The sequence below is a fragment of the Galeopterus variegatus genome, unplaced genomic scaffold (assembly GCF_000696425.1).
Source record: "Galeopterus variegatus unplaced genomic scaffold, G_variegatus-3.0.2 Scaffold319, whole genome shotgun sequence".
In the NCBI taxonomy this organism is placed as follows: Eukaryota; Metazoa; Chordata; class Mammalia; order Dermoptera; family Cynocephalidae; genus Galeopterus; species Galeopterus variegatus.
In genome coordinates, this window is record NW_007726430.1 from 623,070 (window position 1) to 639,766 (window position 16,697).

Consider the following 16,697-nt stretch of genomic DNA (forward strand, 5'->3'; position numbering starts at 1 on the left):
AGGAAAACTGAGGTGATAAGAATTCACAAAGCAGAGTACTAGACAGAAAAGAAGTGCACAGAGAACGAGATCTGGAGTTATGCAGAGGGATCTCTCGAGTATTGAGCAAAATACTGATCAGTGCATGTGTATGAGGAAACTACTCAAGGCCAGAAAAAGAAGCACTTGAAAGCATTAGACAGGCATGGTGCTGATAACAACAAGGTCAAGGGTTCAGATCACTGTACCGGCTATCTGTAAAAATAAAACCAAACAACAATTAAAAAAGTATAAGGGGCTGGCCCATGGATCACTCGGGAGCATGTGGTGCTGATTAAACCAAGGCCATGGGTTCAGATCCATATATAGGGATGGCCGGTTAGCTCACTTGGGAGAGCATAGTGCTGACAACACCAAGGTAAGGGTTAGGATCCTCTTACCGGTCATCTTTAAAAAAAAAAAAGAAAAGAGAAGTATAGCAGGGGAAGTCTGCAAGGGTTTTTTTTTTTTTCCTTCTTCCCTTGTGCTATTTAGATAGAGCAGCCAGGCAAAGACCTAAAGGAGGTGAGAGAGTAAACTGCATGGATATATGGGTGTCTTAGTTGTTTCAGCTGCTGTAACAAAATGCCATAAACTGAGTAGCAGCTTATTAAGCAACAGAAATTTATTTCTCACAGTTCTGGAGGCTGGGAAGTCCAAGACCAAGACACTAGCAGGGTGTTCAAGTGTCTGGTGAGGGATCTCTCCCTGGTTCATAGACAGGCTGCGTTCTCACATGGTGGAAGAGGTGAGGAAGCTCTCTGGGGTCTCTTTTATAAGGGCACTAATCCCAACCAAGAGGGCTCCGTCCTCATGACCTAATCACATCCCAAAGGCCTCACCTTCTAATACCATCACCTTGAGGATTAGGTTTCAACATATGAATTTTGGAGGTACATAAACATTCAATCCATTGCAATGAGAGAAGAGCATTCCAGGCAGAGTGAACAGCAAATAAGACCCTGAGGTAGGGGGATATTTCTGGTGTGAAAAACAAAAAGTCCAGTATGGCAGAACCTGGGTGAGCAAGAGGGAGGTTGGAACCATATATATAGAATATAATAAGCCTTCTAAGGATTTTGGCATTTATTCTGAGAAAGCCACTGGAGCATTTTGCCCATGAGTGACACGACCTGACTTACATTTTCCACAGGCTTATACCAGCTGCTTTATGGAGGACAGGCAAGGGAGAAAGCAGGAAGTCCAGTTAGGAGGCAACTGCTATAGCCCAGGAGGGTTTTAATGGTAGCCTGGACCAGGGTGGTAGCAAGGTAGGTGGACAGAATTGGTCAGACTCTGGATATATTCTGAAGGTGAATCAGTAGCATTTGCTGGTGATTATATGAGAGGCAGAGAGGAGTTAAGGATAACTCCAAGCTTTTTTTTTTTTTTGTCTTTTTTTCGTGTCCGGCAACGGATCGCAACCCTCAGTGTCGCGCCCGTACCGGACTGGGACCGGCAACGGGATCGCAACCCTTGGTGTTGCGCCCGCACCTCACTCAGCCAGTGAGCGGGAACCGGTCTGTATGTGGGATCCGAACCCTCGGCGGGAGCGCCACCGCGCTCCCAAGCAGCGCACTGTAGCAGTGCGCCACCGGGCCGGCCCGAACTCCAAGCTTTTTGATTTGGGCAAAAGATGGACAGGACAGAATGGCCATTTAGTATGATGGAGAACACTGTGAGAAGAACAGATTTAAAAGGAAAAATCAAGAACTCAGGTTGAGACATAGTAACTTTGAGATGCCTATTAGACATGGAGGCTGAAGATAAAGATTTGAGAGCTATCCATTTATAGATAATATTTTAAACCACAAGACTGGAGGTCATAAATGAGATCAATGAGTAAAGACAGGGAAAAGGTCTGTGAAGTGAGTCCTAGAGCATTCTAACGCTTAGAAGTTGAGAAGATAAAAAAGAATTAGCAATATGAAATATGAAATCTCAAGAATAAGAGTCAGAAAGTAGATAAGTGATTGCCAGGGGAAGGCAGGAGGGAGAAATGCAGAGTGACCGCTAACAGATATGGGGTTTCTTTTCGGGGTGGAATTAGATAGTGGTGACAGATGCACAACCTTGTGCAAATACTAAAAACCACTTTAAAATGGTGAATTTTATGTTATATGAATTATATTACAATTTAAAAAAAAACTAGCAAAGGAGGCAGAGGAGGAGCAGCTGTAAGACAGTCTGTAGTGTCATGGAAGACAAAGCATTTCAAGGAGGGAGTGATTGATTACGCCAAAAGCTGTTGAGAGGAGATGTAATAGGAGGACTGAGGAGTGACCACTAAATTTAACAATGTGGAAAATAACTGGTGAACGTGATCACAGAAGTTTCTGTAGAGCAGTGGAGCAAAAAGGCACCTGGCTTAGGAACCATGGAACCAGAAATTAAGGTTTTTAAAGTAAACTGATCACTGAATTCAAGATGGTGACTGAACCACTTTTATCACATGTTGCTTCAGATTTTAAAGAGAGGGCAATGTGTATATTTGAAGAACTGAATTGGGTCCTTAATCCCTTAGTTCTATCCCCATCCTCAACTTCTCAGCCACAAGTCTTTGGGCATTAATCTCTATGAGCCTCAGTCCCCATCTGTAAAATGGGGTTAATACCGCTACCTGACTGCCTCATAGATAAACATAATACTCGTACTAGTCTTTCTCATACTGAATACAGCCTCTAGAGAGGTGGTCTGTGTTTTATTTACCTTTCTGTCACCCACCTAGGAAAGAGCTTTAATGTAAACTCAAGCAGTTGTTGAATTAAGTTAATGTATAGGCACAACTTAAAACCATAAAGCAATACACAAATGTAAGACACCATAAAAATCAAGTAATAAAGACAATGCTCACTGCTGAAATATTTCAAGTAACAGGACAAAAGGGGCTCTGTATTAGTTTTGCTAAAAATTTTCCAGGATACCCTTCCATATAGAAGGGTACTTCTAAAGGTCATGAAAAGATTTGAATTATCTTTTAATTCTATTTTTCCATGAACTTTTTGAAGTACCCTCATATTCTAAAGGGCAAGCTGCTAATTAGAAAAATGTCAAAAAGTTTACAAGTCCCCCTCCTGGTTAGGTTATGATGATGCCACTTGATTGGAGAAAACAGGTAAAAGCAGTTCTTTGAAATTTAAAAAATGATCAGAAGTATGGGATGCCTACTGATAATTAATCCATTACCATAAGGTAAAATGGAAATACAAACCCTATACAGTATTTAAAGAAATTATCTCTGTAGTTGCAATATCACAAAGTAACATGTCTTATGTAAGTCAGATATGTTGTAAAAGACTTCAGTGATGCAATCACAAAGCAATACTGATTATAGTGAAACTTAGTACACACACTTATTTTAAAAAGTTTATACCATAATCTCTGATCCAAGATAGCTAGAATTAACCAGCCAGCTGCCAAAAAACAAACAAACAAACAAAAAACAGCGTTAATAGCTGTTAAAAATGAACAGAATAAAAGGTAAGTCAGTTTTCTGGGCAACTTCTGAATGAGTTAATTATATGAACAACTTGGTAGTTTTTTTTTTTTTGTCTTTTTTCGTGTCTGGCAACGGATCGCAACCCTCAGTGTCGCGCCCGTACCGGACCGGGACCGGCAACAGGATCGCAACCCTTGGTGTTGCGCACGCACCTCGCTCAGGCAGTGAGCGGGAACCGGTCTGTATGTGGGATCCGAACCCTCGGCGGGAGCGCCGCCGCGCTCCCAAGCGGCACACTGTAGCAGTGCGCCACCGGGCCGGCCCACAACTTGGTAGTTTTTAATCTAAAAAGTTTTACTATAAAATTGATATACTTTTTCACAAGTCAGAATACTCTAGGAAGCTAGATTCATCATTAACAATAAAGTTGAACACAACTATAAGCTAAGTACACATAACAAATATGCATACTTAATCATTTATATAACAAAACCTACTTATTTGGAGCCCTTGTAATTCTGCTTAGAATTATGAAAAGGGTAAATTCTAGGATTACAGCTAAAGAGGAGTGCCTTTCTACCGAACAAACTTTGGGCTCAAAGCTGGAAAGCTTAACTTTCCCTCTTCCCTTCAATGACATATCACCAACTCCTTACTACCAAACTTCATTATACAAGTGCGTAAAACATGCAAAGGATTAGACAGGTGACTCCTGTATCAGGACTAATAGGTAATTTCTTCACAGCAGAATTCAATAAAAGCAATTTTAGTTTTCTTTTCTTTTCAGGATATCTTTAAAATACTAATAAAAATAGTGACGCTCTCACCATCAACTCAATAAACCCCTGAGATGTCAATTTAGGGTCCAGGTGCACCTGTTAAATATATGTAGAATAGTTGTTTAATCTCATCAGAATGGTTAAATTACTTGTGAATTTGACTCTAAAAGAAAACAGCACAATGAGAAACTTTTTATTCCTGGGGAATAAAAACAATCCAAGTTAGTGGGCATGTGTAGACCATACTGACATGACCCTTCTTGCTGTCTCTTGTATTTGTGCTTCCACACTGACATACACTTCATAATGTACCTAACTACATGTATTATGGACAGAATGCTGCAGAAAATATTTAAGAGTAATGATGTTATGCCCAGCCAACTAGGAAACATCTTTGCTTCTCCCCCTACCTCTTGAACAGACCACCTGAGTGGAAGGGGGTGGCAGCTTTAGGACATTAATGTGAGGGGTCACAAACTGAAACAACTGGCTCAAAATTTGCGGGAAGAAAAAGGTATAGGAATCTTCTTTTATTGTGAAGAAGATTGTGACATCTCACTTGTAATTTAACTGCTATTTTCTTTTTTTTTTTTTGTCTTTTGTCTTTTTCCGTGTCCGGCAACAGATCGCAACCCTCAGTGTTGCCCCCGTACCGGACCGGGGACCGGCAACAGGACTGCAACCCTCGGTGTTGCTCCCGCGCCTCGCTCAGCCAGTGAGCGGGAACTGGTCTGCATGTGGGATCCGAACCCTCGAGCGGGAACGCCGCCGCGCTTCCCAAGCGGCGCACTATCCAGTGCGCCACCGGGCCGGCCCCTTTAACTGCTATTTTCTATCTATGTGCAGTTTGTAACCTGCAAGTAGATGTATCAAATATTAGGTATTGTTATTTAATAGAGGTCAAGATTTAAGGGCACAAAGCAAATGTGTCCGGCTCACATTGCTGATCTATATTTTATTCCTCAACATTAACGGTATTATTATTCACTAAGCATTTACCATGGACAAGGTGCTGTACTAAGGCCTGTATATATTCTCACACCAACTCAGAGGTAGATACTATTACCCCCATTTTAAAGTTAAGGAAACTAAGGCTCAGGATTTGCACATGGTTACATTAGTCAGAGACAGGGCCAGGATCAAAATCTAGGTGTCTCTGGGGCTCAAGTCTCTGTGTTTATCATTATGTTATACTGCCACTGATAATCTAATTTCAGTGTTGAACAGGTGATCAGATTCCTTTCTATTTATGGATTAATTGAAAATAGAAGTTATGGGGCTAGCCAATTAGCTCTGTTGGTTAGAGTGTGATGCTGATAACACCAAGGTCCAGGGTTCGATACCTGTACCAGCCACACAGCTAAAAAAAAAAAAAAAAAGAAGAAAAGAATATACAAATCATATAATCACATTCGATTGACCTGTTAGAACAAAGTATGAAAATGAGGCCGTAAAAAGTGCACAAAACAAGTAAGTTTCACGAGTGAGGAAAGAAATATTTAAAGCAAAACCTTTTTTTTTTAATTGCCCAAGCTCTTTCAGCTCTGAGCTAATTTCCATGAACAAATATATGAAACGTGGCTTTATTTTGGCATTATGATTTTCATAAAAACAATAAACAGCAGTCTCTAGCAAGTTACAGAATTTCAATATCATATAAACAGTAAACTATTAAAGCACTTTTAAAGTTCAGAAAAATAAACACGTATCTATATGTCATATCAAATAAAGGCAACTATCATTCTGAAAAGAACACTAAATACTTCAGTTTCTTTGACCTCAACCTCAAGTTTCTGCCTTTGAAGTCTTCAGTTCCATTCAAAGGTAGAAATCTGGGAAGCCATCTTGGTCCCTGACCTCCTCCGCTAAGCATGCTACATTGCTGGCTGCACTAGTACTAGGCCAGAGTATGCCTTCACTCATTCTCTATCTGTATGTAGGAACTAATATTTCTAAAATTCATAACTGGACAGGTAAGTCAAGACAAAACTATTTTCTGCAGGACACCAAGTAATCACTCTTCTTTAACTAAAACCAGGGAATCTCTAAAACCAAGAGAAGCTTGGTGAAAGTGAAGCTAAAGGCTGACAGCAATGCTTGTAGATTTTTTAGCACCTACATTTTAAAGGAGTTACATTTCAGAATAACAAACTCCATCTTGTTTTCATGGTGCGGAAGCCTGAAACATTCCCTCTGTGAGATGAAGGAAACATTCTGCAAGAGGAAACACTTCTGCAATGAAATGATGACTATACATAGCAGTATCTTAAGGTAAACTTTTATATTCAAGTAGTGATCCAACAAATAAGGATCTTGCATTGGGCCCATCAAAATTGTATCAATGCTTTTTAGACAATACTAATGCACATTTGCAATGGACAAGAGTTTAAGACAGAGTATCTATTTAGTTTATTTTTCAGGTTTTCCTTTCCATCTTGTAAATTTGAAGATTTATTCGACAAGTACTTACCAAGTACTACTATATATTAGACAGCATTCTAAGTACCAATAGTGATAAAGTGTCTAGAGCTGATCTAAGAGATAAAAATTCTGCAGTAAAATTTTACTAGGAAATGATGGGTGAAAATTGAGGCATTTAATACTACTATTAGGAAAATGTAATGCAAACCTATGTATTTGGAACCCCACTTAAGAATATAAATTTCCCACTTTCAACAAAACATATAATTTTTTTTTTTTTTGTCCTTTGTCTTTTTCCATGTCCGGCAACGGATCGCAACCCTCAGAGTTGCCCCCGTACTGGACCGGGGACCGGCAATGGGATTGCAACCCTCGGTGTTGCTCCCGCGCCTCGCTCAGCCAGTGAGCGGGAACCGGTCTGTATGTGGGATCCGAACCCTCGGGCGGGAGCGCCGCCGCGCTTCCCAAGCGGCGCACTATCCAGTGCGCCACCGGGCCGGCCCCCAAAACATATAATTTCAGCGTCTTTTCCACTATGGTAAAGAAGAGTACGAAAACTAAGGTAAAGCCAATAATAAATAAATAAAAAATTTCTAACAAGGTTAAACGATAGAAACATAAACCAAGCCGAAATACATGTTATATCATTAAATTTGTATTGCCAATTCATTGGTGGTGGTGGTATGTGTTTGTGTCTGGGAACAAAATACTCTTATTTAATTAGTCTACTAAGGGATCCAATTCTTTCATATGCACGTTAAAGGAATAAAAAAGTTGATTCTCAAATGATTTCACCATTTGGCTACAAATGTTAGGACTAAATTTGAATGCCTGCTAACTAGAATGTCTCCTCAACATTTAACATCACTCATCTTGAGCACAAGGAACCAATTCCTAAAACTTAGGTCTGAATCAAAAACCGAAAATCGAGAAAAATCAAAAGGTAAGCACAAAAGGGCCAACCAAAAAGTAAGCAGTGACAAGAGATTAAAGCCAAAAGACCAAGTTGCTAAGTTATAGGGAAGCTGCTGTTCATTTGGACCTTAGCCCAGAACACAAAAATTTGGAGGAGAAACGCTGGTGGTTTAAAGAGAACAAGGTTTCTAAATTTGCTGCCTCATTCCTTTATCTGCAGAAGCTCCCTCTGATACTGTTTCTACTGAAATGGCCAAAACCACACTGGAAAATCCAACAGGGCTCCAAAGCTCTCAGGTGGAAATCCACTGTTAAAAAATACGTACAGAATATATTTAAAGCTTAGATCAGAAATTTTATGTTCTTTGGAATGGTCAAGCCAAGCTTATGAAAATGAGACAATGAAGCATTTTAAAACCTCTCAAAATCCTTTAACATGACTAGAGAGCAAAATTATCTGTACTCTCCCGAGCTTCTGGCTCTTCCTTTGACAAAATGGATTTCTCTCCCCGTCAAAGATTCTTCCTTTAGGAATCATCACCTGCCCGTGGTGCATTTTCTTCCTCAGGAAGGCATCTGCACTGCAGATCTCTGCATAAGGGGAGCTTGCCAGCCAGCTCCCACCAGCAGGCAGATGCGCGTACAATGGAAACTAAAGGCGGCCTGCAGCTTCCCTCCTAGTCTTTCAGAGATGGGAGAAGGGGGTTCAACCAGCCCCTGCTTTGTCTGAATTTTCTCCCCCTCCCCCCTTTCTGCAGTAAACACTCCCTTTTGTTATATTTCGATCAATAAAAGCCTACAGGAAACATGAACTCAAAACATGTTGAAGGCTTGGCATGGCTCTATTTATTATTTTCTAGAATAAAAGTGACTGATTGCACGTCCCCACCCCCACGCCGCGCCAGTGAAGAGCAGGCTGTGTTGCAGATGCAGCCACGGATCCATCTTGGACCATCAGCAGCTCCCTTCCAAATCTTCCCTGAGCTATTCTCATCACGCCTCCTTCTTTCTACATCAGAGCCTCAGAAAACTCGGGCATTCAGTTTAGCCGACAACAGTAAAGAAACGAGCTACAATGCTTCATTAAACTTCCTCATCCTCCCCATGGACAACCAAAAATAATTTTGTGGAATACTATCACGAATGTCTAGTAGGTCAACACCTGTCTGCAAACCTGCAATGCAACCCTTGCACCACTATCCCCTCAAAACCGTAGTGAATCGTTTCTCGCACGACCCACCCGCCCCAATCCTCTCCACCTCTCTAATCCTCCACACAGTCACCCGGTTCAGCGGAGGGCTCTTTGGTCTCCCGGAACACGGCTCCTCATGTCTCCTCGAGCGATTCTCCAGTTCATCCCTCCTTCTCCGGAGCCAGTGCTTTTCCCCACCTGCCCGGTCTCAGCGTTAACGCCCACTCTCTAGACTCTCTCCCCGCCCCCAACCTGTTTCCCTCACACCCCGTTATTTCCTCACCGCCTGCCCGACCTTACGCTCCCCTCCCCCTTTGCCCATTTTCCAAACGCTCGTCCCGGGGGCCGAAGCCATCTGTACTCGAGGGTGATTCGCCCTCCTCCCCGCCGCCCCAGCCCGCGGACCCCGCTCGCCCTCTCTCCCAAGGGCAGGGGCACCCCCGCGCGTCTCACCCGCACAGGAGGAGCCGCAGCTCTTCGCCCCCAGGGCGGGGCAGGCTCCCGGGCTCCCGCCGCCGCCGGTCGCGGACGGCTCGGCCCCAGAGGACGACGAGGAGACAGACGGGGACTGAGTGGCCGCTGACGGCTCCGCCATGGCTACGCGAGCAAAGGTGGGAGAAGAGTGAAGAGAAATGTGGGGCGGGAGAGAGGGAGGGGAAACAATGATCAGCCAGCTGGCTCTCAGATGTCCCTTCACTCCGCCTGCTGCGAGGACAGACTCCGACAGACTGACTGACTCAGCCCAGCAAGGCTAGAGGGCGGGAGCGCCCGCGCGCATGCGCACACAGGTCCCTCCAGCGGGGGGCGGGGGCGGCCGGCAGCCGCGGAGAGGCGCGCCGCGAGCACGGCGCAGGCGCAAGAACTGTCCCTGCAGGGAAGGAGGGGCCAAACCCGCCCAGTGCGCGGCCGGGGTGGGGCGCGGCCCTCGGGACCAGACGCACGGGGCGTGATCAAGCGCCAAGCTCCGCCCACCAGTGCGGCCAAAGAGCTGGGGACTGCGGGGCAGCATTCGTTCATGTCTTTTTGTGGATGTTTTGGGCGTAGCAGATTATGTATTTTAACGTTATAAGTTTCTTTGTGCTACCATTAGCTAGAAACTATCTTTCCCATACATTCTAGAGCCTGTGTCTTTTGTATGATGCGTTCCCGCTGGTGACGCCAATGAAAAGTGAAAAACCACAGTGTAGAATAGGCCCACTCTGCAGGGTTTTATGGATTTATGTGGATGTGTCGTAATATCTTTGCCAAGAGGCAAAGATGGCACGGTCCTCACTGGTAGGTGGGGAAAGATGCTATACAGAATGAAAAACTATTACTCATTCCAATCGCATTGCAATGCAGTTGCAGAACCTGCTTCATATTCTTATCTCATTACCGTTCTTAAAGAGGAGACCACCTTCTGTCTTAAGATTGTCTTTTCCTCCGAACAGGCTCTCAGAGAAGACATATTATGGAGGAAAAAAAGCTGAGCTGATTAAGAAAGAAGAGCAGGAGCTAAGAACATCCTGGCTGTGATTATGGGGGATGTTAAAGTGAAGTACTAAAAATTCAGAGTAAGGTACAAAATACACAGAATTGAATTTTATTCACAGCCTAAAACGAGTCCTTAGCAGAATATATAATTGAAACGAGACATCTTATATTGGGCTTTATTCATTTTTTGATTCTTCTGGGTTGGTTTGTCAAATTCAAAGCCTTCTCCCTACCTCAAAATATTTGAAAGATACACAATCCTTTTAAAAAGGCGAATGCATCCTGGAAATAATAAAAAATCAAGGCTGTACGCTTTGTTATTGCTAAAGTGGCAATCAATGACCCAAAGGGCAATTGCAGGATCAGCACATCCTATAAAGATGCAACCTCATGAAAGGGAGGTAGGCAGCCAAGCATCCACGGAACGGAAAAGCGATCTGACTGGTGGAAATCTTCTAGATGTAAGCTGTGGACTACATCTGCCCTTGACAATTTTTAAGGTCAGGTAAGGCCAAGACAGGGAAAAACCAAACCAAACAAACAAAAAACTTCCCGGCCATTGGCAACATTCTGAAAAAGGCACACAAAATATTTTCCAAAAAGGGCCGGCCCAGTGGCGCACTGCTACAGTGCGCTGCTTGGGAAGTGCGGCGGCGCTCCCGCCGAGGGTTCGGATCCCACATACAGACTGGTTCCCGCTCACTGGCTGAGCGGGGTGCGGGGGCAACACCCAGGGTTGCGATCCCGTTGCCGGTCCCGGTCCGGTGCGGGCGCGACACTGAAGGTTGTGATCCGTTGCCGGTCACGAAAAAAGACAAAAAGGAAAAAAATATATATATTTTCCAAAATAACTTTGTGGCAAATATCTTACCCTGGCACTTATGGCATCAGTTGATAATGCAGCAAACTGTCCCTTAGATGGCAAAGGGAAATATAAACTGATCTGATAAGCCGGTTATCTCCCCATTCTGATAAATGCATAAGTTAAAAAAAATCTATATTAGATGCTGTGTAAGGAAATGAATAATGTTGTATATACATAATGTTGACAGCACTTTCTAGAATCTGGAGACCTCAACTGGAAAAGCCAATTTCCCCAATATCTAGAAGCAGAGAAAAGAAGCTAAAAATCAAGACACTTAGGTGGTCTTGGTAGTCTCTTCAGACCCTTCAGAGACTTTTTTACAGAAGAAGCCTTTGTGCTAGGTCCAATTCCTGAAGTTGTCTTTCCTTTCCGTTTTCTCTTGCTGAGGCACCAGTCAACTTGCCTGAGACTAATTCTTTGTTGTTTTTTTTTTTTTTTTTGTCTTTTTCCGTGTCCGGCAACAGATCGCAACCCTCAGTGTTGCCCCCGTACCGGACCGGGGACCGGCAACGGGATCGCACCCCTCGGCGTTGCCCCCGCGCCTAGCTCAGCCAGTGAGCGGGAACCGGTCTGTATGTGGGATCCGAACCCTCGGCGGGAGCGCCGCCGCGCTTCCCAAGCGGCACACTAGCGCAGTCCGCCACCGGGCCGGCCCCTGCCTGAGACTAATTCTTTGTTGTTTTTTTTTTTTTTGTCTTTTTCCGTGTCCGGCAACAGATCGCAACCCTCAGTGTTGCCCCCGTACCGGACCGGGGACCGGCAACGGGATCGCACCCCTCGGCGTTGCCCCCGCGCCTAGCTCAGCCAGTGAGCGGGAACCGGTCTGTATGTGGGATCCGAACCCTCGGCGGGAGCGCCGCCGCGCTTCCCAAGCGGCACACTAGCGCAGTGCGCCACCGGGCCGGCCCCTGCCTGAGACTAATTCTTGCTTGGGATGTTTGCATATTTGTATATATGGTTTGTTCCATGAATGTTTATTGATTACCTGCTCTGCGTATGACACTATCCTGAAAACTATGAAGGGACCCAAAAAATATGTTTGTCTTCTCTTCAATGAGCTTACAAGCTAATTAGGACATAGAACATACTCATACAAAGTTAAATAATACAAAGTAAATAGCAACCAAAAACAACCCCGAACAACACAAAACCATAGTGCTTTGATTAGGTGGCAAGAGAATTGTATAAATTCGCAATTTAAAACAGGGTAGGGAATCAGTATGGAGTTACAGTGGCTTGGGGAGATTTTATGAAGAAGCTCAAAGTTGGATAGTAGTTTGGAGTTGTAAGGAGGCCATTAAAGGCAGAGAAGTTTGGTGTGAAGCAAACATAGGAATTGCTTTTGTGCATTTATACTAAAAGGCACCCCTCTGGGCAGACGAAACACAATAAAAGTACCTTTTTCTCCTAGCCCAGCCCATGATACAGTTCCATGCTGACTTGTCTAGCAGAATGTGGCCTAGATTTGATCTCCTCTTGACCCCTCTGCCTTGGCGCAACACACAGACTACACAGCCATATGTGGTGGCTGGAGGCTCAGAAAGTGTGACTGTGTATAAGTTGTTTTGGGTGTTGGTTAGACCAGGTTGGCTGGAGCTGAGGACTTCAATTGGGACAAAAGGGTAGATAAGGGAACAAGATATAAAGTACAGAAGAGGCCTAGTCAGTTAGCTCAGTTGGTTAGAGTGTGGTGCTGATAACACCAGGGTCCATAGTTTGGTACCTGTAGCATCCAGCTGTCCAAAACAAAACAAAAGAAATGGGGAAGACATGTTGGGGCCAGAGTGTGGAGAAGCAGTAGTATTGCACTAAAGAACTGAGGCCTTGTCTTAAGGTTAATGAGGATTCAGTGAAAGTTTTGGGGCAAGGAATGGCTCAGATGGGATTTTTTAGATGGTCACCGGAATGTGGCCATTTCTCAGGAGTTCCATTCAGCAACTTTTACTGCTGAGGCACTGTGCTAGGTGTCTTCTTCCCTGTCCCTGTCTTTGTAGGACTGGTATTTACAAAGATAATTTCCCACCTCAGCTTCTAAGCCATCTCATTACCTTATTTTTCTTGACTTTTGGAAAAAAAATTATATATTTTAATTTAAAAAGTTTTTGAATACATTTACAGGTTATTCACTTACATATGTACATAAATAGCCAAAAGTATATATACTGTAAAATTTTCTTTTATCTCTAACTCCCTTCAGCCCTCTATACACACATAAGTAACCACTGGGAGGATCTCCTTGTGACAAATGCAAGCAAAGGTGAATATGGCAAATCTATATCCTTATTCACAAATCCTTTTTAACACAAATGATAGCATGCTATACATGATTACGCACATTGCTTCCTTTCCTTCTAGTGATCTTTTCTAGTGTTTTTTTTGAAGTATTAGACAGCCGTATTGTTGGCAGAAAAACCAATAGTGAAGCAGCTGACAAGCTCTTAAGCATTTTCTACATTACCATACTGAAGCCCTAATATTCAACTTTATAACACCCTGTGAAGTGGGGTTGACTATTTTCTTTTCGTAAACGAAAACCAAGTCATTACCCCTTTTTACACACAAGAAAAGTAAGGAACAGATATTTAAATGATGCCCAGTGATGCAGTATTCCAGTCTGTCCCTTTCGTGTTGCTTAAACACTGATCCTGCACATAGTTGGTAGAAGGCTGAACCGTGTCCCAGTACAGTCATAGTGAGTGATATTTACTTGGCTGTTTACTCCACAGGACTGTGAGTCTCTGGAGGACAGGAATGTGTCTTACGTAGCATTATTACCAAGCACAGTGCCTGGCACAGAACAAATGCCCTATTTTTGAAAAGCTTTGGAACTGAGTCATGGTGGATATCATTGCAGAAAACAATTTTGCTATTTTTGTACTTCATAAAATACTTGAGTATCTTGAATATTTATGACTTTGTTTTGCTTTTCCAGAATGAATATGATGATTACCAGTTTTTGAGCATTAACCATGTATCAGTCATCATTGCCAAACACATCTCATTTAACCTACAACAACTCATAGGTACTCAAATCATTTCACAGATGAGGAAATGGGTTCAGAGAAGTTAAGTAATCACCCAAGCTCGTACAGTTAGTGAGCATCAGAGCCAAAATTCAAAGCCAGGTCATTCTGATCCCAAAACCAGTGGCCTTAGGCACTCAAACATGTCTGCATGTCACCTACTTCTAGAAAACCACAAGGAAAGCTCAACCTCTGGTCATACGACATGACTCAATTCAGAGATGGCCGAAGGCAGGTTGGAATCAGTATTATCAGTACTAGCATGTCGAATGTCCACTGTTTTGATGACCCTGGATGCTTGAGAAGGAAATAAGAGAAGTTGCTTTCTAAGCTGTGACTAATCCTAAAGTCCACCTATAATTTGTATTGTGTTGTTCCAAATGCCAAAACTTCTATAAGGTATGGGGAAGGCTGATGTGTTAACACTGACCTTGATGATGTTACATTTAGACAGATATAGTGTCAGAATTTGCTATTTACTTCCCGACCGGATGGATTTCAGTGGATTTTCATTGGGAACCCTTAAAATAGAATGGGATATTTTGTTCAAGAGCAAAAGTTAGGTATATAATATCGAAGAACCAGGAAGTGAGTGAGTAGTGTTAGGTGTAACATATATCTCCTCAATTCATTAATTCAATAGATATTTGAGTCTCTCCTCAGGCCCGTACTGTTTGAGGTGCTGGGGTTTAAGTAGTGAACAAAACAGACAAAAATTCCTATCCCTTTGGAGCTTATATTCTAGTGGGAAGAGACAAACAAAATGAAAAGTAAAACATAAGTCAGATGGTAAGAAGTCTTAAGTAGAAAATTAATGTAGGGAAGGGAAATAGAGAAAGCTGGCATGTGTGGAATTTTAAATTCTTATACATTGTGCTGCAATTGTGACAAGTCATTGGCCTTTGGCTCCTCCTTTCTCTTTCTGAGCGTGCCACATAATGCACTGGATTTGTGTCATATCCTGTAGGTCCTGTCCTGCCTTCTGCACATCCAGTGTGAAAACTCCAGTAACCCTGATCTTCACTTCTAGTTTCTTGTGGGCCTGAGTTGGCCTAGATCTAATCTAGATTTAAATCTAAAGCCTGGAAGAGGGTATTCAAACAATCTTGAGAGTTTGGGGAGAATCAGAAGGGGCAGGGGAAAAGAAATCAAAACAGGACCTCTTTAGGCAGGATTAGGTAGAATGATCTTTACCTGTTTACCTCTGGCATAATCATTCTGGTAGTAAAACATAGCTCAAAGGCTTGACAGGGCCCAAAGGTTGCTGGAAGGAGGTTCTGGGTAGGTTATAATAGCTAAAGCAGAGGCAGAAGGAAAAAACGAATAATTTGTTTTACCAATGAGGCAATGATGATGCCAAGAGATAGTGGTTGGGGGAAAGGAGAATGGATGTTTCCCATAAGCTCCACCAGCTACTTATCCCGAAGGCAACCGCCCCACTCCCAACAAATCCAAAAAACAGTACTTTTCAATCATGGCAAATAACATTTTCCCAATCACGTTAAGTGTGAATAAAAGCATTTTCGGGGAACTTTGTTTTGTATTGATGTATATCACAGTTTAAGAGTGATTGGAAAAGCAGCTTCAAAACAGGCTCCTGTAAAACTGAGCTTTACAAAAGGTGGCCATGGCTTAGGCTGGACAAAGCCGATGGAAGAGGTCTCACTGGAAGTTCTTAGGTTAACAGAGCAGTGACGGTGCGCACCAGGCCTTGCCAGGGACAAGAATATGGGGCGATGATGACGGTGGTGGTAATAAAGACACGGCCACCTCTCCTTGTGAAGTCAAAATCCTTAAAAACCCAGTGACGTTCAAGTCACCCAGGGTCGAGGCCACCCTTCTGCCGCCCACCTGTGGCTCTTGCCCGCTTTAAACTCGGAAGTCGTCTCAGACCCGGGATGTACTAGTTCGAGGCAGATAACGCCCAGGCCTCCGCCCGGGTTCTGGTCTCCACGCCAGTCGCCGGGCGGGGTCCCGCCCCCTCCCGCACGCCCTGCTGGGAGTTGTAGTCCAGTCTTCAGAGAGCCGCGCCAAGCCCCGCCCCTCTCCTTCGCTTCCTTCCCGCCCCGGGTGAGTGCGCAGAACGAGGGCCGCGGGCCGGGACCCGGGGAGTGTGGAACTACAATTCCCAAAGGACGGTGGACAGGTAGCCGGCGGCACGCCGCGCTCCCGCTCCCCCGCACACGCGCCGCGCGGTGGTGAGACTCGGCCGCGTGCTCTTCCCCGCCCCTCCGGACACAGCCCTCGCCACGCCTCTGGCCGCTGGTCCGGCCTCGCCAACCCGCCCTGCGCTTGCTCCCTCGCGGCTCCGGGAGCCCCGCCTTCTTCCCAGTTTTTTCTAGAGCCTTGGCCCCGCCCACTTCCCGCATCTAGAGCCTGGTTCGTTCCCGCCCCACCCGCCGCTTTTCTCTGCGCCTTTGCTGCTTCAGCTGAAGGCGGAGGCTCCATGTTGTCCCCTCAGCGAGCAGTAGCGGCTGCCTCGAGAGGAGCAGGTGAGGCACCCAATTTTCTCTGGACCCACCCCGCGCCCCCCCCATCCTCACCGCCCTCCCTGCCATATCCCCGAGGAGAC

The 16,697-nt window shown here is 44.3% G+C and overlaps 2 protein-coding genes across 3 annotated transcripts in view; one reads left to right on the forward strand and one right to left on the reverse strand.

Annotated features, from left to right (window-relative positions):
* RTN3 (reticulon 3) overlaps nucleotides 1–9,519 on the reverse strand; it is a 57,979-nt gene extending 48,460 nt beyond the window's left edge. Inside the window, 1 exon segment of the mRNA XM_008567447.1 lies at nucleotides 9,218–9,519. Within this exon segment, the coding sequence (XP_008565669.1) occupies nucleotides 9,218–9,359 (142 nt within the window). The 5' untranslated portion in view covers nucleotides 9,360–9,519.
* A 6,790-nt stretch (nucleotides 9,520–16,309) lies between these two features.
* ATL3 (atlastin GTPase 3) overlaps nucleotides 16,310–16,697 on the forward strand; it is a 40,383-nt gene continuing 39,995 nt past the window's right edge. The window contains exon 1 of one of the 2 annotated variants that reach the window (XM_008567448.1): nucleotides 16,310–16,617. In XM_008567448.1, the coding sequence (XP_008565670.1) occupies nucleotides 16,572–16,617 (46 nt within the window). In that variant the 5' untranslated portion in view covers nucleotides 16,310–16,571. The remainder of the gene's footprint in view (nucleotides 16,618–16,697) is intronic. The other variant, XM_008567449.1, reaches the window with a different exon arrangement.